The sequence below is a fragment of the Gracilinanus agilis genome, chromosome 1 (assembly GCF_016433145.1).
Source record: "Gracilinanus agilis isolate LMUSP501 chromosome 1, AgileGrace, whole genome shotgun sequence".
Taxonomy (NCBI): Eukaryota; Metazoa; Chordata; class Mammalia; order Didelphimorphia; family Didelphidae; genus Gracilinanus; species Gracilinanus agilis.
The window spans coordinates 779,840,726-779,861,739 of NC_058130.1; the positions used below are offsets into that span (position 1 = coordinate 779,840,726).

Sequence of the window (21,014 nt, forward strand, 5' to 3'; positions counted from 1 at the left end):
TCAGCTCCAATCGCACCTTCTGCAAGAATTCTTTCTAGGCTTCCTTAATTATAGTGCCCTCCCTCTGTCGATTATCCCCAATTTATCCTGTATATACCTCGTTTGTAAATAGTTTTTGTGTGATGTCTCCCAGATTAGACTGTGAGTTCCATGAGGGCAGGGGATTGCTTTGGGCTTTTGCTCTATCTCTTGTTAGAAATGTATACTTGTCGACTCCAAATGACATTTTTATTTTGCAGGAGAAAGATTTCCTGAGATGAGGGAGCTCTTTGATTTGCTTCTTGTTAGCCCTATAGACTTCTATGTCATTTACAGAAATTAAGTAGTTAATATAACACTTTATTTCAGCTTTGAAAATTTATTCTTAATTCTTCCTAGGCAAGATGAGGATAAGTTAAGGCTAGACAGGACCATAATAGAACAGCTTAAGCTGTTTCCTTGAAAAAATATTATGCTTTATATAAAATTCTCTTTGACATTATTGTGTGTAAATAGAAAATAATTAAATAGAAATTTCCGATGGAAAACAGTTTTCCACGTGGACATAAAATACTCGGGTCATGAATAAGCCAGATTATATTGAGACAAATATTTGAGACAAATAATTGAGGCAAAAGCTTTGTAATCATCAACAAATGTAATATGTATGTTATTATACAATGGAGGAGCTTGTACAATAATTACTGGATAAATAATAAGCTGTTCTTTACAACCCTGGAAGTTTTAAGTATACATCTTTTGCTCTTTATTATATTCCTTTAATATATATATACATATGTACACACATAAAGATATATATAAAATATATTGTTATGTAATTATATATGCACACACTAATAATACAAGCTCTGATCCTTTGCAACATACTTAAACATGACTACATTTGTCACTGATAGAGCAAAACTCATCCTCTAGTAATATAAAGCCCTTCATTAAGAAAGGCATTAGGGGCAGCTGGGTAGCTCAATGGAGTGAGAGTCAGGTCTAGAGACAGGAGGTCCTAGGTTCAAATCTGGCCTCAGACACTTCCCAGCTGTGTGACCCTGGGCAAGTCACTTGACCCCCATTGCCCACCCTTACCAATCTTCCACCTATGAGACAATACACCGAAGTACAAGGGTTTAAAAAAAAAAAGGCATTAAATTGGCCTCAGACACTTCCCCAGATGTGTGACCCTGGACAAGTCAGTTGACCCCCACTGCCCACCCTTACCACTCTTCCACCTCGGAACCAGTACACAGAAGTTAAGGGTTTAAAAAAAAAGAAAAGAAAAAGAAAAAGAAAGGCATTAAAGGCAACCAAGACTAGTAAAGGCACAACAAATTGTGGGGAGGATCATAGCAAGAGTCTCTGATAAAGACTTCATTTTCCAAAAAGGGAGAATGGAGCCAAATTTATAAGAATACCAAGCATTCCCCAATTGATACTCAGTCAAAAGGTATGAATAGGTAGTTCTCAGATGAATTGCTGTTGGAGAAATGCAAATTAAAACAACTGAGATACCAGCGATCTCAAATGGTAAATGAAAAGCGATAAATGTTGGAGAGGATGTGGCAAAATTGGGACATTAATGCACTATTGGTGGAACTTTGAACTGGTACAACCACTCTAGAGAGCAATATGGAACCATGTCCACAGGGCTATAAAACTATACATATTCTTTGACCCAGCTATACTACTCCTGGGTTTGTAAACCAGTGATCAGAGATAAGAGAAAAGGACCTACTTGTGCAAAAATATTTTTAGCAACTCTTTGTAGTAGAAGAGAATGAGAAAGTGAAGGGTGGGGTGCCCATCACTTGGGGAATAGCTGAACAATTTGTGGTATATGGTTGTAATGGAATACTATTACATCACAAGAAATAGTGAACAGAAAAACCTAGGAAAAACTCATTTGAACTGATGTAATGTGAAGGAAGCAGAACCAGGAGAAAAGTGTATGTAGTAACAGAAATATTGCATGATAATCAACTATAAAGGACTAAACTCTTATCAGCAAAACAAAGTCCCAAGATAACCCTAAGGGACTCATGATTAAAAAAATTGTTTTTAAAACCACTATCCACAGCTGAAGAAGGAACAGTTATAATCTCATTGTAGATCAAAGCATGCCATCTTTCGCTTTATTTCCTTCATAATTTTTTTATTGTATAGGTGATATGGATCTTCAGTCATGGTGTGGGAAATATGGAAATATGTCCTGCATGAAAGCATTGCTATTATTTATATCAGACTCTTTACCACTTGGGGATAGGGAAGGGGAGAGAATCTGAACTGCAAATTTAGAAAATAAAAAAAATGACAAAAAATCGTTTCTACATGTAATTGAAAAAAGTAAAATTCAATAAAAAAGAAATGCATTCCTGTCTGAGAGTGTGCTGGTAAAGTGCCCAGTTAGAGATTTGGGGACTATTTTTTATCTTGATTCATTATTAGTAATAATTACTGGAATTTGGACTGAGTGGAAAATGTCAGAGATCTCAAATCTAAGTTGTTCCACAATTTCATATGAGGAGCCTTCAGATGTCACCAATCTTCCTGACCTTCCCTTGTGTTTCTGCCATGGTCCCCAGAGGCTTATAGCTCTAAAAAAGTGAAGTGACTTGTCCAGAGTCTCACAGTTAGTTCATCAGAGGCAGACCTTGAACCTAGATTTTTCTTTTCTTGGCTCTAGCTTTCTAGCCATGCTGTCTCATTATTTTAATTATTATTGTCACGTGGCATATATGTATTAGTAGTCATAGCCAGTGTAGATAGCTCTGTAAGGTTTCCAAAGCATTTTCTATGAATTGTCATTGAATTAAGAGGAAACACAAAGCGACACAAGGATAAAGATAACACCCACTCTTACTTGGTAGGCGCATTGGAGAGGGAGCAGCCTGAATGACACTGGCAAGCTGAGAGTGGCCAGAGGAGGCAGCTGGGATGGAGGAAGGCTGAGCCCCTGTCCCTGGAGGATCCATTGAAGGAAATGGGCATCTTTAGCATGGGAAAGAGAAGGTTCAGGGAGGGCCTGAGAGCTGGGTTCTAAGAGCTGTCATGTGCAGGGGGGATTAGCTCTGCTGTGCCAGGCTGGGGTTGGGTGGGGGGAGCACAACAGGGATCCAAGGGGGTAAAGTTGCAAAGAGGCTGATTTGGGCTTGATTTCAGGAAGAATTTCCTGGCATCCATGACTGGATCCCAAAGAGGAGGGGTGCCCCCAAGGGACGTGAGGGAGCAGGCAACACCTCAGGAGGGATCTTTAAGCAGGGACTGGAGAACTGCTTGCTAGGGAGGTTTTCGAGGGAATCCTGGGTCTACCTCATAGATGGGGGACGGTGGCCTGGGGCGGGGCGTGTCCTGAGTAACCAGTCCCGCGAGGCTGCATTTGGCATCCTCTGGTCCAGCACAAACCGCTCCAGGGGTAGGAAAGTTCTGGCGCTCAGCCCTGGAGAGTGAAGTTAGTTGGATTCTCTGGCACTGGCGCTCCCTACCTTCAGTCCTCTGGCAATAGGGTTGGAGGAGCCTGGAGGGACGGATCCTCGGTCTTCGCTCTGACTCCCCAGTCTGCCCTCTCCCCCATCCCCCGTTCCCGTGAAGCATTCCCCCTTTCCCCTCCCCAGCCCTCCAGATCGCTTTCCTCCTGTGAGCCCCGTTCCTTCGCCTCCTCTCCCCACACCAGCTGGGGCACTCTCCTCCTCCGCGCTGCCCTTCTTCCAGTCCCCCTCTGGATTCTGCCCTCCTCCTCTGCCCTCCCCTAGGAACACCGGGGCTGATCATTAACACGGACGGCGGGCAGAGCCCGGGCACAGACACCATAAGAAGGCAGAAAGCGGGCCCCCAGCCTGCACCGAACCGCCTGTCTGTCGGGGGGGACCGGCCTGTCCCTGCTAGGAGAGGCCAGCAGCGGCCCCTGCCGCCATGGACGCCACCGTGAGCCCCAGTGTCTCCACCGGAACCCCCGCACCTCCCCACCCGTCGGACCGTATCAAGAATGCAGCAGACATCTCTGTCATTGTCATCTACTTCGTGGTGGTCATGGCCGTGGGGATATGGGTAAGTGGCGCGCCCGGGGCAAGGGCAAGACAGGGAATGGTGGCCAGAAAGGGGCACAGCAGCGAGGAGATGAGGGGACTTGTTTGGCGCTCTCTCGCTACAACACTACTACCTCTGGGGTAAGCCCCTTTCTCCCTCTGGGCCTCAATTTCCCCAACTGTAAAATAAAAGGGATGGACTTTTGCCTCTGATTTCTCACGTCCTAACACCCCCCAATATCTTCAACAGTCCATGATACGGTTATAATGGCTGGCCAATCCTCTCTTCTCATGTCCATTCCAGCTCCAGGGTTTGAGTCTATTCTTTGACAGCTAAGCTTTAGGAAGTGGAGATGGGAGTGAGGGAGTTGGAACACTGTCATCAGTTTATCCCAACAGCTGTGGGCTAGCTGTGTCCTTCTCTCTTCCCTCAAGCAAGGGACAGGGCAAGGCATCCAATATGGCAGACCAATGAGGAGAGACAGGATGCCTGGGAAGGAAGAAAAGAGGGTCCTGTCTCTAAGTATTAGGCAGAGTGGGAGAGAAAGGACCTGAAATCAAGAATCAAGAGTTTGATTTTCTGATCTTGGCTCTGGGGGACCTTGAATGAGTTTCTTCTCCTGTTGGAGCCTCAGTTTCCTCATGTGCAAAATAGGGGCAATCTCATCTATACTATCTATCTTTCAGTCTTAAGGAAGAGGTACTATAAATTTCAATGTCAAACTTCATAGAAATGGAAGTTATGTAAGATTCTTCTTCAGGTCTCAGTTTCCTTATCTATAAAATGAAGAAGAGAAACCTTGCTCTGTCTAGTGAGATGGACTGTTCCCAGGAAGTGGCAGGTTCTGTCTCACTGGAGGTCTTCAAGCAAAAGTACAGTGACTGCTTAGGATCATAGATGTAGAAGATGAAGAGACTTCAATGATCATCTCATTCAAGTCCCTCATTTTGTAGATGAGGAATCTGAGATCCGAAGAGTTTAAGTGACGTGGTCAGAATTATGGATAGTAAAAATCAGAGCGAGGATTTGAACACAGAGCCTCCAACAACAATCTAGTGCTCTTTCCATATTAGAGCAGGACAGACCCACTTCTACCATAGACAAATACCTAGAGGGTAAACTCCTAAAGCAAAAGGTGCTGCATCCTCATTTTATGGCCTCAAGTTCCTAAGCCCCCATTTTAATTCACATGATATAGACACTCCTTCACCTGCACCCAATGAAACCCCTTCCTTTCTCCATCACCATTGGTCTCAGGTAAGCTCCTTCTCAAGTCCCTGCCATCCTGCTGTCTAGTCTCTTCCACCTCCCATTCTATAGTTTCCAAACTCCCCTTGGTCCCAAATCTCTTTCGCTGCACTCCTATATTCTGACCTGCACAAGACCTGGCTCCTCCTCCCTCCCCTCCCATCCCAGAAGACCCTGCATTCCTGGTCATCCTTTCCAGAGTTAGATGAACCTTTTCTCCTGCCTTCAGGAAACTGATCCAGGTAGAGAAGTGGAAAGACTCCTTGCTCACCATCAGCACTTCCAGACCATCCCTCTGCCACTATCTCTCAACTATTTCTCCTTTTTGGAGGTTTATAGAAAGAATTTCCCCACTTCTATCCCATCCAGAGCCTGGCCAGCACTTACCAACTGACCCCTAGGAGGTCTGCACTTGTTTCACATTCTTTCTCTCCACTCCATCCCTGTCATTATCCTTGGGGACTTGGGCATGCATGATGAGCAGCCTAGACAGCCTGGTCACCAGCCTTCCCTATTCTCATGACCTGCTCCTCAACTCCAAACAAGATTGTCATAGCATCATTGATGCAGGGCTGGAACAAAGCTTAGAGACCTATAAAGTTCACTCCCTTCATTTTATGCCTCAGGAAACTGAGGCTGAGGGAAGTGATTTGTCTAAAGTCACCCAGTAGTTGGTTGCCTACCATTGTTCCACTTTCAGAAATTTCTCTGTGTGAGACCATCACTTCCTATGGACACCTCTCTCTTTGTGCCTCACTCCTCCCAAGTATATGCTTTACTCTCACCATTCTATCTAGTCCAGTGATTCCCAAAGTGGGCACCACCGCCCCCTGGTGGGTGCTGCAGTGATCCAAGGGAGCAGTGATGGCCACAGGTGCATTGATCTTTCCTATTAATTGCTATTAAAATTTTTTAAATTACTTTCCAGGGGGCTGAGTAATATTTTTTCTGGAAAGGGGGGTGTTGGGCCAAAAAAGCTTGGGAACCCCTGGGCTAGTCCTTTTGGCCATCGCTCCTGCTCTGGTTTCCCTTTCCTCCCTTTCAATTCTTGCTGTCATGGTTGCTTAGCCTGATACTCCCAAATCCCTTGCTCCTTTGTTCTGCCCATGTTCACACCTGCCCAACTCCCCACCTCCTCTACCCTTCCTATAACCAAGCTGCTGAAGAGAGCTGAAGAAAGTCACCCAACTGAGCCAAAACAAGTCCACCATAAATTGATGCTCTATAATCTCATCAGGGCTCTCACACAACAAAGCAATCCTTTACTCCTCCCTGATTGAATCTCTATTTCCCTCCCCACATCAACTCTTCCAAACCTTCTCTTCTCTCCTCTAGCCTCCCACACATCCCCCTTTTTCCTGCCCCAACCCAGTCAGTGAATTTCATCACCTCATATATTATTGAGGAAAGAGAGGCTCTATGAGTTCCTTCTTCTCAACTGGTTCTTCTCTTACATCCATCCTCTTCTCTTCACCCGTTCCACAACCCCCCTAGTGTGAGCCCTCATTATCTCTCTCCTTTACTATTACAACAGTGTCTCACCAGGTCTCTCTACTTTCAGTCTCCCCCCTCTCCAATCTATTCCTCAGCCCATGACTGTCCAATTGATACAGCTCAGACACAGATGTGATCATGCCACTCTCCTGACTCAAGAAGCTCCCATAGCTCCCTACTGAACTGAGGACAGAATAGAATTTCTTTTCATTGGCATTTAAAGCATTTTACTATCTGACTCCAGCTTCCCTTTCTGGGCTGATTCCACATTATTCTTCATCCCACTCTCTCTAGGTTAAGTCAAATGGGCTCATTTGCTTTTCTCCATTCATTATATTCTGTTTCCTGTCTCTGTGACTTTGCCCGTTCCCCCAACCTATAATGCCCTCCCTTATTACCTCAGTCTCTTGGAATCCTTCCTTGAAGACTCCCCCTAAGTTGCATGCCTACTCTGGACTCCCATTCTGATCCCCCAGTTTCTCCTTTCCTCTTTATAAGTTACTCTGCATGCATTTTTGTTTACTTACCTGCCTTCATGTTGTTTCAAGATCAGATGAGACAGTTCATGTGAAGCAAAGAAGAATCGTACACACGGAAGGGCTCTTCTCTCCCCAGGACTAGTCAGGCTAGGCCAGTTACCCTGACCCAAAACTGGTCCTGGACAGTACATGCTGAGCCAAATGCAACAATGAGTCCGATTTCACAGCTTGCTTCCCTCCTTCCCCACAGAATAAAAATGTAACCAACGGCAGGAGTTAGAATTCTCTAGATTCCACAGAGGAACATAGTGCTGAGTGTCTTTTCTCAGAAATGTTAATCTCCTATTTGTAACCCTCCAGAACTCATTTGGATATGGGAAATTATCAAGATTTAATGGAAAGAGTTGGACCTTGAGGATAGGAAAGCTGGTTTATGTCCCTATCTCTGCCATTTGCAATGATGTGGTCGAGTGAAATGACCACAGTCATTTCTCCCTCCCTCAGCCTCAGTTTGACTGTCCATTAAAATGGGGGGACACTCCCCACATAAGGTGACTGTAATAAGAATCACTCAAAATCACAGGTCAGAAACGACTTGACCCAAACTGAACCTGAGCAAGAAGCCCATCTGTAACATGTCCTTTGGTCATCTAGCCTTTGCTTGAAGACCTCCAGTGTCAGAAAAACTACTATTTTCTGGGTGGCAGTGTAAAGTTAGAGGACCTGGGTTCAAATCCTGCCTCTAATGTTCACTAGTGCCTCTGAGCAACATTAAGCAAATAATTGCATCTCCAGGTGCCTCAGTTTCCTCAGCTATAAAGTGATGCCTTGGACTAAATGGTCTCTCAGATCCCTTCAAGCTTTACCCCAGATGCTCCTCCTGCTCCTCCAACCCTGGTGAAGCCTATGGACTCACTCTCAGAATAATGATTATAAATGAATAAAATAAAATACATAAGACTAAAAAGGAAAACAATTATATTGTAATAAATATGCAACTTTTCTTCAAGCAAATTCATGATCCTTTGAAATCTATCCTTGAGCACCTTGCAGGTCCATTTACCTCAGGTTAAGAACCCCAACTCTAAAACCTGGCTAGTCTCTCCTGAAGATGTGCCTGCTATTGGGTTTTCTAAGGATAGATCTTTCAAGGCAGAAGAGACTTCAGAGTCTGAGCTTCCTTTTATGGATAAGAAAACAGAGGCCAAGAAAGACAAAGTAATTACAATCAATCATATTGTCTCTAACTTTCTAGGTGTGAATAACTGAAAGTCATGAGGGATCTTGGGAGGTAACAGCTATCCAGTCAATATTACTTTGGGGATAAAATACAAACCCACATTGCATCAACAGTATAAATACTTGAGAAATATTAATTACCTCTTTGTTGTTGTTTAGTTGTTCAGTGTTTGTAACCCTCTCTGGGGTTTTCTTGGCAGAGATATTAAAAGTGGTTTGCAATTTCCTTCTCCAGCTCATTTTACAGATGATGAAACTGAGGCCAACAGGGTTATGTGACTTGCCCAGGGTCACACAGCTAAGAAGTATCTGAGACTAGATTTGAACTCAGATCTTCCTGACTTCCAGACTTTCTAACTCCAGGCCCAGTGCTTTAACTACTGAGTCTCTTTAAATAATAACATTAAGAGAAAATACAACTTGAAACAAGTTTTAAAAGTCAATCAGCCACTCAATAAGCATTTATTAAGACTTATTATGTGCCAGGCACTGTGCTAGGGATGCAAAGACCAGAATAAAGACCATCCCAGCCTTCAAGAAGTTTACACTCTTTAAAAACTTATTTATTTTTTTATTTAGAATATTTTTCCATGATTACATGATTCATCATCCCCTCTCTACCTTCCCCCTCCCCCCAGAGCTGACAAGCAATTCCACTGGATTATACATGTATCATTGCTCAAAAACCTATTTTCATGCTATTCATATTTTCAATAGAGTGATCTTTTAACATCAAAGCCTCAATCATATCCACGTCGAACCACATGATTGATCATGTTTTTCTTCTGCATTTCTGCTCCCACAGTTCTTTCTCTGGACATGGACATTGTTCTTTCTCATAAATCCCTCGGTATTGTCCTGGGTTATTGCCTTGATGCTAGTAGAAAAGTCTGTTACATTTAATTATGCCATAATGTATCAGTCTCTGTGTACCATGTTCTCCTGGTTCTGCTCCTTTCATTCCGCATCAATTCCTGGAGGTTGTTCCAGTCCACATCGAAATCCTCCACTTCACCATTCCTTTCAGTACAACAGTATTCCATTACCATAATATACCACAATTTATTGAGCCATTCCCCAATTGAAGGGCATCCCCTCGTTTTCCAGTTTTTTGCCACCACAAAGAACACAGCTATAAATATTTTTATACAAGTCTTTTTCCTTATTATCTTTTTGGGGTACAAACCCAGCAGTGGTATGGCTGGATCAAAGGGCAGGCAGTCTTTAACGCCCTTTGGGCATAGTTCCAAATTACCCTCCAGAATGGCAGGATTAATTCACAACTCCACCAGCAATGCATTAGTGTTCCAATTTTGCCACATCCCCTCCGACATTTATTATTTTCCTTTGCTGTCATATTGGCCAATCTGTTAAGTGTAAGGGGGTACCTCAGCATTGTTTTGATTTGCATTTCCATAATTATGAGATATTTAGAACACTTTCATGCGCTTATTGATAGTTTTTATATTTTTATCCGAAAACTGCCTATTCATGTCCCTTAACCATCTATCAATTGGGGAATGGCTTGATTTTTTTGTACAACTGACTTAGTGAGGAACTTATACTCTAATGAAGGAGACAACATACAAAGACCCACAATCTGAGAAGGAAGGCTGTAGCTTTGTGAAGGGCCTAACACAGAGGGAGGATTTGGAGTCTTAAAAGCATCAGAGAAGCTAAGAGAAGGCAATAAGAAGAGAAAACATTCCAGGTATGGGGACAGCCAGTGAGAGTTCAGAACTGGGAGCTGGATTGTTGGGTTTGAGGAACAGCCAGGAGGCCAGGGAAGCTGGAAAGAAGCAGTGAGAGGAATAAAGTCTAAAAATGAAGTGCCAGGGACAGACTGTGTTGAGCTTTAAAGTACAAAAAGAAGATTTTAGATTGGATCCTGGAAATTGGTTGGTTGTCATCTCTTGCACTTGAAGAAGACCAAAATAGCATCACTAGGTCAGAGTGTGCCCACTTGTGGCTGATCAGACCAATACAAGCTCTAACATCGTTAGGGCACAAGTAGCCCATGTGAACATCTGGGATGGAGATGTCTCTAAATATGTTTATCTCATATTTTTTGGAGCTACTGCAGTCCTGCTTTGCGCACAGAGCACAGTGCCCCTTTGATGTGGTCCCGCCATGCGGGATGGTCCTGTGTCACTTCCAAGTCTTCCAAGTCTTACTGTTAATACCCAAGACTTCAAAGAGACCTTCAGAGTTTCCTTTTTCGTATTGCTTCTTCTGACCTTGGTGTAAGCCCTTGCCTTGTGCCAATAGTCTTTTAGGCAAATATGCATTTGGCATTCAAACAACAAGGCTAGGCTAGCCTAGTAGAGTTGTGCTCTCTAGTAGAGCCTGAATTCTTGGCAGTTTATCTCAAGAAAGCACTTCAGTGTCCAGGTGATCTTCAGTCTTCCTAAGACATTTCTAATGGAAGCCATTCGATGTCCTGCCGTGGCGCTGGTAAGCTGCCCAGGTTTCACAGGCAAACAACAATGAGGTCAGCAGAGCAGCTCAGTAGACCTTCAGTTTGGTAGGCAGCCTAATAATACCTCTTCTCTCCCACACTTTCCTTGGGAGCCATTAAAGAGCGAACTAGCTCTGGCAATGGGAGCTTAATAAGGACTGAGTCGCCTAGGTAGAAGTCATATGTCTTCATGACAAGCTCAGCAGCAATCAATCTTTGCTTAATTTAACTTTGCATTTGATCATCTGAATTTCTGTCAGAGACAAAGTGCTTCTAAAAAAGGTTTTGCTCTCTTAAAAATATAAATAATTGAAACATGTTTGAAGAGAAAAAGAGACCAGAGATGGGGAGGGACGTTGGAGTGAATAACCCCTTCTGAGACAAGATTCAGTGATTGTAGGTTTTTGAATGAAGCCTGCTGGGATGTTTCCAGCACTAGAGGACTAGACATTGGTGGGAAGAATCTCCCTTTATTTTTCTGGTGGGCAGACATCCTCTCTCACTAGTCTGGGTGCCAGTTCTGTGTTTGCTCCTTTCTCTGCAGGCCATGCTGAAGACCAATCGAGGGACAGTGGGAGGCTTCTTCTTGGCTAGCCGGAACATGGTGTGGTGGCCAGTGAGTATGTCCTACTCCGTCCCCTTGATATGCACTTCAACACTGGCTTGGGAACTTTGTGAAGCCCGAAACTTGGTTGAGGAACAGCTCAGATATGAAACAAAAGAGAGAGGAGAAAGGCTGAGCTCAGCTTCACCTTGGACCTCTCAGAGCTTGACACGCTTCTCTTTTGTGCACTTGTTTAGAATGGCAGCAAGGTACAGGGGAAAGGAGACTTGAGTTCTTCCCCAGTGAAGGAGAGGAATAAAGATGAGAGAGAGGCTCAGTGAGGATGCCAATGGGCTCTGTCCCCCTATTCTACCCTTCCACAGTGTTATTTCTTGATCCAGGTTCTTTCAACCTATCAGAAGCCTAGCAGAAAGATTAATGAGAAAGGAAGGGTTAGATACCAGCTTGGAGTAGCTGAGAGAGTGGCACGTAGCAAATTGACCAGAGTGGCAAAGAGAAGCATCCAGTTATTATTGTCATGGGAAGGGGCCATGCCACCAACCTGGACTAACAGCCCCAAGAAAACATGGGTTGGAATCCCTCTGTTACTTCCCAGCTGGGTGGGAGCCCTCCCCTCTGTGGGCTTTAGTTTCCTTCTCTGTAAAAGGAGGGAATTTGATTAGCTCTTCCCAAAAGTCCCTTCCACTTCCCAAGTCGATAATCCTGCATTCCTATGAAAGGGTCCAATGGCTCGCCAGGCTGATTGCAACATGTTCTTCCTTTGGTTTCAGATTGGTGCTTCCCTCTTTGCCAGCAACATTGGCAGTGGCAGTTTTGTGGGACTGGCTGGGACAGGCGCAGCTTCAGGAATTGCTGTTACGGTACTTGAGACCAATGTAGGTGATGCTTCCTTGGCCTTTTTCTCTTTATCCTCCCCTTGCCCGTACACACAGGGAGATCTCCTTCTAAACCTGAGGGAATGCAGTCATGTAGGTGCCAAAGAGGGAAACCATGGGAGATGGTTATCCCCAACAAGCTTCTTGTAGGCTCTGCCACATTTTGAAGGTCCAGTTTCCACTTGGTTCTCAAAGAGGTCTGTCTACGCTGGGTTCTGACAGGTTTCCAGAGGGCTACCGCATCATGACCTTATCATAAACCAAGAGAAGCATCCATTCAGTTATTCATCTATTCATTAAACATTATTGGATGCCAACATGGCGGAGTTCTAGGCTGCACACTTGGGGACAGACAAAGCTTTGATAAAATGTCATTCTTCCCTTTTGGTTGAGAAGGAGGAAGAAATGAAGAAATGGTTAGCTGTGATAACATGCCCTGTGGGCATCGGAATGCCCCGAGCCTGACTCAGCCTTCACACCGTGTATAGAGTTGCCCTATGGCCTGGCATGAGCTTGGCAAGAGGCAAATAAAGGCAAGGCAGGGCACAAAGAACAGCTCAAGGTCTCCTGAGAGTTCAGGCCATGAGGACCTGTGGGGCCACAGAGATGGACACACCTGCTCCCTGCCGTGCTGGGGCTGCAATCTGCTTGGCTATTGAGGAAACTGATGGGGATCAGCAGGAGAGAATCCTGTAGTGTGTGTGTGTGTGTGTGTGTGTGTGTGTGTGTGTGTGTGTGTGTGTGTGTGTGTGTATGTCTGTGATCTGATGTGATCTTAAAATCACCCCCAGGCTTATCTCTCCCCTTTATTGAGGCCTCTAACCCCATCACCTCTGTGAGTAACTCCCAAGTTCCTTGCTTATACCCATGGCAGCCAGTGTCTACCGCAGGTCTATTACCACATCAGCCTGTGGAAAGGAGGCAGGACATTTCAGTGGCAAAAGCCTTATCTCTGATGTTCAAATTCTGACTCTGGGCTTAACTCCCCTGGACCTTAGTTTCATCTATAAAATAAGGGGATTGGTTTAGACGGCCTCAGAAATCCCTTCCAGCTTCAAATCCACAATTCTATGAGCCTCCATGTTAGAGCTGTGGGCAAGTCCTTTCTATTTTCTGTGCCTCAGTATCCCCATCTGTAAAATGGGAGGATTTCTCCATGGCCTCAAGGGGCCCTTCTAGTTTTGCAGAATTGGAATTAGGCTGGGTGTGAGGAACAACTTCCTGATGATTAGAATTCTTCAAGAAGTGCAACAGTCTTGCTAGGGATGTTGGAGCAGAGATTCTTGGTCAGGTGCAAATTAAGGCAGAGGTCTCTGCCAGATCTGACATTCCAGATGCCTATCCTCCCCAATTCACCTGTGCTCTGGACCATTCCCTCTGGACCCTGATCTCAGGGAACTTCCTCTATGGAAAGGACTTGATAAACTAACTCATAGTAACATCACTATTCTGGCTGGAAGGCTCTATGGTTTCCATTTGTCTTATTCATTCAATGGGCATTTTAAAAACACCTACTATGTGCCAGGCACTGTGCTGGGTGCTAGACAGGTAGAAAGAAGATCCAAACAGCCTCTCCCCTCAGAGAGGGTACATCCTACTGGGGCAAACAAGATGCTCAAATACAAAGTAGTTTTAGGGAGCACACGCAGCTGGAGGTGGGAGGAACAAGGAAGATGGTAGCCTTGACCTGAGTTTTGAAGGATGTTAGGAGTCATTCTGCAGAGGCAGAGGAGAAGAGGAAGGGCATTCCAGGTACAGACAGTAACTTGTGCAAAAGCAGAGATGGGACATGGAAGATATACAAAAGAGGCAGCAGGTCCGCTACTATGGCCAGACAAGGAGACAAGGAACTTGAGGCAGAGAGAGGAAAGTGATTTACCTAGAGTCACACAGCCAGCATCAGTTAGACCACGAACCCAGGTCTCCTGATTCTACATCCAGAATTCTATCTATGTCATCAAATTGTACTGTGGGTTATTCAAGCTGTAAGGCACCTTAAAGACTTTCTAGTGTAATCTTCTCCTTTTAAAGAGGAAGAAATTGAGACCCAGAGAAAGTAAAGGACTAGATCAAGGTCTTTCCTGAGTTCAAATCTGGCCTCGGACACTTAACAACTGTGTGATTCTGGGCAAGTCACTTAACCCTGTTTGCCTCTGTTTCCTCATATGTAAAATGAGCTAGAGAGGAAAATGGCAAAACACTCTAGTATCTTTGCCAAGAAAACCTCAAAGTGGATCACAAGGAGTCAGACATGACTGGAAAAAACTAAACAACAAGACCAAGGTCTCATATGTTCTTCCTTCCAAAAGTTGTTTTTATTTTAATTGGGGGATCTTAGAGAGCTATTAAAGAATAAAAATGTCACACTCAAAAGAATGACTCTCTCATGGTGGGACCCATTTGGGGCCAATCAATTAAATCTGTTAAGAGAGTCTCTTCCAAGCAGTCATATTTCCCAGTGCCCCTTTACACCATAAATCACGTGGGTATCAGGTGAACACTGAGGAAAACCCAGAATCTTAGAGAATCAGACATTGCTTAGGCAGGGCCAATGAAAATATAACCCTGATGTGTAAATGATCTCTCCTTGGTTTCTCGCAGGGCCTGCCATTGCTATTGGTCCTAGGCTGGTTGTTTGTCCCTATTTACATCAAGGCTGGGGTGAGTATCTAAGAGCAGGGACTCTTTCTCCTCCAAAACATTCCTCTATCCATTCTCTACACAACACACTTGTAAGGATATTGTTTGTCTTACATAATGTTTCTGATTTTTCAAATCTCTTCAGCTATAACAACGCTGAAAGATGTATTGTGAGTTAATGTTTTGTTTTCTTCATTTTACAAATGAAGAAACTGAGGCCCAGGGAGGCCAAATTACTTACCCAAGGTCACAGAGCTGATAGGTATGAGGGGTAAGATGAACCTAGGCCCTTGGTTCCAAGTCCCATTCTAGAATCATTGGAATGGAATTAGCTGGACTGTTGAGCCAGTGATACAGAAAGGTCTATATTCTCCCAGTCCCATTGCTCAGAGTCTCCATGAGGGGCAGCAAGGTAGTTCAATAGATAAGAGTGCAGAGTTGGAGTCAGGAAGATTTATCTTCCTGAGTTCTAATCTGGTCTTGGACACTAACTAGTCATTTGCCTTGGCTAAGTCCCTTAACCCTGTTTGCCTCAGTATCCTCATCTTTAAGATGAACTGGAGAAGGAAACGGCAAACCATTTCCAGTATCTTTGCCATGAAAACCCCCCAAAAGGTCATGAGGAGTCAGCACGACTGAAACAACTGAACAACAATAAATGCTTTGTGGTACAGCGTGACTCTTGCTTCTTTCCACCTGTGCAGGTGGTAACCATGCCCGAGTACCTGATGAAGAGGTTTGGAGGAAAAAGGATTCAGATCTACTTCTCCCTCCTTTCCCTGTTCTCTTCTGTGGCAATGAGAATCTCGGTGAGTCCTTCTTGCCTCTGTATTTTGGTAAAATGTAAGTTCTCTGAGGACGAGGGTGTCTCTGCATTTCTATTACCCAGCACAGCTCCTGGCACAGTAGGTGCTCGGTAAATGTCTGTTGAATTGAATTTGGAGATTGATACAAAATGTGGCAAGCCTGGTGCTGGAGAGCAAGGAGTTAATGAGTCTCTTTAAAATGTCTTGTGAAGGCAATACAAGAGTGTAAATGGAAGGAAGGTGGCGCTGTCTCTGGTCCTGAACTGAGAACCAAGGATCTGGCTTCTTTACTGATTGGTTAATTGGTCCCTTTCTGGAAAATACCTCTCCACAGGCTCTTGGTTGTCTCTGTGCTCTCTTTCATGATGTTGACAGCCCCCAAGGTTGCAATGCCCTGTTAGCACTGAGTCTAGCTGCAGGTGAACCACATGCTGAGTTGTAACTGGCATCTGTAAGGAGGAAATGCTGTTGATACTGCTGGTGGATTGGTAGCCTGGTCTACCTTTGGGACTGTTCAGTGGGTTCCATTGATTTGGTAGTAAGAATCATGGGTTCATAGAATTGGATAGACTTGAAAAGTATCTTAGAGATGACGTAATCGAGTCTACACATTATACAGTTGGGGAAATTGAGGCAAACAAGGCTAAATGACTTGTTCAGGGCCACACAGCTTGTAAGTGTTGGAGACCAGATTTGAACTCAGGAAGATGAGTCTTTCTGACTCCAGGCCCAGCATTCAATCCACTGTGCCACCTAGCTGCCCCATTTTGGAAGGCCTGAATTCAAGTCCTGCTTCGAATGTTTACTAGCTATGTGACCCTGGGCAAGTCACTTAGTCTTTGTCTGCCTCAGTTTCCTCAGGTGTAAAATGGAGATCATAATAGCACCTACCTCATAAAGTAGTTCTGAGGATCAAATGGGAAGTATCTGTAAAGAGTTCAGCATAGTATTTGACCCTTAGTAGGTACTTATTCCTTTCTTAATGCTTACTCCCTTTATAATGATCAGATGTTTCTGTTGTTAATATGATAAATATTAATAGATATAAGCCACATAAACAAAAGTTCTTTGGAAAGTTCTCAATAATTTTGAAGAGTGTAAAGGGGTCCTGAGACCAAAAAGTTTGAGATTATATATTGAAATTATGTGAGTCTAGATTATATCTATGGTTGCTTTCAGTTGTGACATTCCATCCTGTGTTTGTGAGCACTACACTAGACACAACTGGAGGCAGAGTCGGGGGTGTTAGGAGTTTCCAAAAATGTGAGGGCACATCTTCTGCCTTCAGGTGACTTTCAGTCTAGTGGGGAAGATTCATATATCATGTAATCATGTAGCAATATGAGACGATTGGCCTAATAATGCAGTACATTTAATACAGCTGGGATGGGTTAGAGTGAAGAATGTATTATTAGCTTCAGAGTCAAAGGGCTCAAGATTGAATGCTAGCCCTCACCCTTTCTAGCTGAGGGACAGAGAAAGTCGCCTGACCTCCCTGGGCCTCAGTTTCCCCATCTTTAAATAAGGGGATTAGATTCGAAGGCCTTTAAGGTTCCTTTCAGCTCTGACAATCTGAGTTTATAAATGCCCCAAAACAAGTGTATGGGCAGTCATAAAACAGAGGCCCCAGTAACAGCTGAAGGGCTTCTTAGGGGATGAATGGTTCAACAGAACAGAGGCACGTGTAGGGCATATGCTGGGGACTAGGCCACAGGGACAAAAATGGAGCAATTCTTGTCCTCACAGAACTTATGACATTTTAGAGGAGATAATGAGTCTGCTCATTTGACAGGCAGATGAAGGATTAGCCTTGTTCAGCTCAGCCCAATGGCCAGAAGCAGAAAGAATGGAAGGAAGTTATAGAGAGGAAAATGCTGATGTGATAAAGGAAATAACTGCTTAGCAGGTAGAACTGTCCCAAAGGGAAATGGGGTATCTTCAGGTAGAGCCTTGGTGGGCACTTGGTGGGCATATTGAAATGGGGGTTCTCATTCATGTATTTCAGGGGCTCCTCACACTTTTGCTGTGTACCCCTTGGGAAGTCAGTTTGGTGATGCCTAGGAACCCCTTCTCAGACCCACATTGGTGGATGCATAAAATGAGAAACATACAATTACAAAGGAAATGAATTAGATTGAAATTGAGTTCTCTCTCTCTCTCTCTCTCTCTCTCTCTCTCTCTCTCTCTCTCTCTCTTCCTCTCCCTCTCCCTTTTCTCCTTCCCTCTGCTTCCCTCCCTCTCTCTCTCCCCCTCTCTTTCTCTTTCTATCCCTCTTTCTCTGTATTTACCTATATATCCATCCATCCATCCAGCTCTCCATCTATCTATCCATTTGTCTGTCTATCTAACTATTCATCCATCTACCTTTACATATAAATGTATATATATATATACATATATATATATATATCCACCTCTACTATATATCTGTAACCAATCTATATCTATCTATCTGTCCTTCATGGATCCCAGGTTAAGATTGGGATTGGAGTTCTCTGATTGGACTCAGGGACTGGGAAGGTCCCGTGAATTCTTGCTTTCTGGAATTCTGGGCAGAGATGAGACTTGAAACAAGGTTACACAGCACAGGTGGTAGAATGTGAGTAGGGAGAGAGGGGAGAGCAAAGCAGGACACTGAGCAAAGCCGAAGCACATGCCCTTCCCTCATTTGTACCTCTCTTTTATCCTATGAAAATAAAGGGGTTGGACAAGATGGTCCTAAACAGTGTGAGCAGAGCTGTGGAGAGGTGGGAGTGAGCTGGGGTGGGGAATAGTGGAGGCCAGAGGTACAAGGCTGTGTCTTGGTTCGTGGTGAGGAGGAGGGAGAGATAAGAGTGGACAGGCAGGGTGAGGCTTGATTGTGGAAGGCCTTGAATTACAGCTCCCCACAGATAATGAGGGAGTGCCAACAGCCCATATGGAAGTCCACTCTGACAGCTTGTGGTGAGAGGTTTTAATGGCAATTAATCTCAAAGATGTGACCTTTTGTTCAGTCATTTTTCTGTCCTGTGTGATAAAGGACTCTCATCAGGTTTACTAATTAAGCCACAAATTCAAATGTGACTTTACCCTTTTCACAGCATTAGTCTAGGACTGGCAAGGACCTAAAAGTGCACTTGTCCAACCTCATCCTTTTTCAGATAAAGGAAAGGGCCCAGAATGGGAAAGTTACTCATCCAAGGTCACACGCAGCAAGCAGAATAAGATGAGACCCTCTCTGGAAGTGTACATTAAGTGGTTAAGCCACTACTCTATGGAAAGAACAATCTGGTCCCCAGCCTCTGAGGCAGTGATTCCCAAAGTGGGCACCACTGCCCCCTGGTGGGTGCTGCAGAGATCCAGGGAAGCGGTGATGGCCACAGGTGCAATTGGGGGAGGTGAATAACTGTAAGGGAGCAGTGATAGTATGTGACAGGGGGCGCTAAGTAATATTTTTTTCTGGAAAGGGGGTGGTAGGCCAAAAAAGTTTGGGGACTCCTGCTCTCTAAGGCATACCCTGGCCCTGGTCACAGTGCTGCCTCCTGCCCTCCAGGACTGTGGTTGCCCAGTTACTCAGAGATATGCCTCTGAAAATCTACTAAAATCATTTGAAGAGCTGTAAATACTGACTAGAGGATGTTGTTGGATTTGGGGGTGGGTTAGGGTGAGGGATTAATCCCAACTAAAACAAACCAAAACACACAAGTTCCTTTGGGAAAATTAGTAAAGACTTATAAAGAATACTGGACTCAATTATGCCCTTAAGTTTTTTCATTCAAACGCCATAAATATTTATTAAGCACCTTCTGTATACATAACATCCAGGAGTCCTAAAGATGAGGACATCAGGCAGCTTTGGAGTTGCAAAGATGGTCTTGGGAAGGACTAGAGAGTGGCCTGGCTAACACTATAGAGATGCCAGCAAGAATCTCTGTCCCCAGGATCTGCCCTTTAAGGATCTAGAAATCTGTCCAAAGTTCACTGGAAAGAGATAAAAGATGCATTGCCAGTTCCATCCTCAGTTTCCTTCTCTGCTGGTTGAAGAAGAGGCTAGATAAAGTGATCCCTTGGGGCCTTTACAGCTGTAAATCTACAACTCTGGCATGGCAGACCCAAACATACATACAAGCCCAGTACTGATGCCAACTTGGGTTGTGTTGGAGAGGTGTGTTCAGAAGAGGGAGTTAGAGGCTCCGCTGTCCTTGGTCCTGATCAGATCTCATCTGGAGCATGACTTCCAGTTCTGGGTGTCCCATTTTGGGGAGACCATTGGTCAACCAGAATGTGTGTGGAGGTGGTGAAGGGAACAGAAGAAAAAATTTTAAAATAATAATTGAAGCATCTGAGCTTAGAGCCCCAAGACTTAGGTTGAAATCCTGGCCTGTCACTTACTAGCTGTGCTACCTTAGGCAAGTCACCGTGTCTCTCTCAGACTCAGTTTCCTCTTCTGTCAAATGTGGAACTAGGACTCAGTAATCTCTGGGTTTTGTTTTAGTTTCTGTTCCAATATTCAGAGCTTGGAAAGAGAAGAAGGAAATGTTATCTTCCAGGACAGAGAGAACTCTTAAACATACTTCAGCTGCGGATGGTCATTTCGATGGACCACTAGGTGGGGACGTCATATGCAGAGGACCTGAACTGGAGTCTGGATGATTCATTTTCCTGGGTTCAAATATGGACTCAAACATTTGCTAACTGTGTGACCCTGGGCAAGTCATTTGATCCTATCGAGCTCAGTTTCCTCTTCTGTAAAATGGGGAGAGAGGTCTCAATAATCTCTGAGTTTTGTGTTCGTTTCTGTTTCAACATTTAGAATTGGGAAACTCAAGGAGGCACGTTATCTCTCAGGACAGAGAGAACACCTACACTTGCTCTAGCAGCTAATGTCCCTCTCAAAGGGCAGTGATAACTAGGGGTGGAGGGACCAGTGATAAACTTCTAATCTAAATATCCCAGATTTTTCTAAGCTGGACAAGAACTTGGCCGGAACTCAGCTAGGAACTAGCAGGGTGTCAGAAGCCCAGGCCACCTCTGCCCCCGCCTTCCTCATGGCAGGTGGCACGCGGTGTTTTCCACTTACTGATAAGACCTTCAGGCTGTCCTCGAATAACATCTACTTAGATATTTCCTATCTCTTTCTTTTTTGGAGGGGGGATGGGTGAATGAGATCTATCCACCTGTGTGGAAACTCCTTCCATTATTAATTTAACTCCTCTG

General features: G+C 44.3%; 1 protein-coding gene across 2 annotated transcripts in view; it reads left to right on the forward strand.

The window, feature by feature from the left end:
• The first annotated feature begins 3,383 nt into the window (after positions 1 to 3,383).
• The window catches only part of LOC123232449 (solute carrier family 5 member 4-like), a 40,210-nt gene continuing 22,579 nt past the window's right edge, over positions 3,384 to 21,014 (forward strand). Inside the window, exons 1-6 of one of the 2 annotated variants that reach the window (XM_044658898.1) lie at positions 3,384 to 3,434; positions 3,874 to 4,035; positions 11,477 to 11,548; positions 12,268 to 12,372; positions 14,974 to 15,033; positions 15,717 to 15,821. In XM_044658898.1, the coding sequence (XP_044514833.1) occupies positions 3,901 to 4,035; positions 11,477 to 11,548; positions 12,268 to 12,372; positions 14,974 to 15,033; positions 15,717 to 15,821 (477 nt within the window). In that variant the 5' untranslated portion in view covers positions 3,384 to 3,434; positions 3,874 to 3,900. Of the gene's footprint in view, positions 3,435 to 3,873; positions 4,036 to 11,476; positions 11,549 to 12,267; positions 12,373 to 14,973; positions 15,034 to 15,716; positions 15,822 to 21,014 lie in introns of those variants that run through there. The other variant, XM_044658897.1, reaches the window with a different exon arrangement.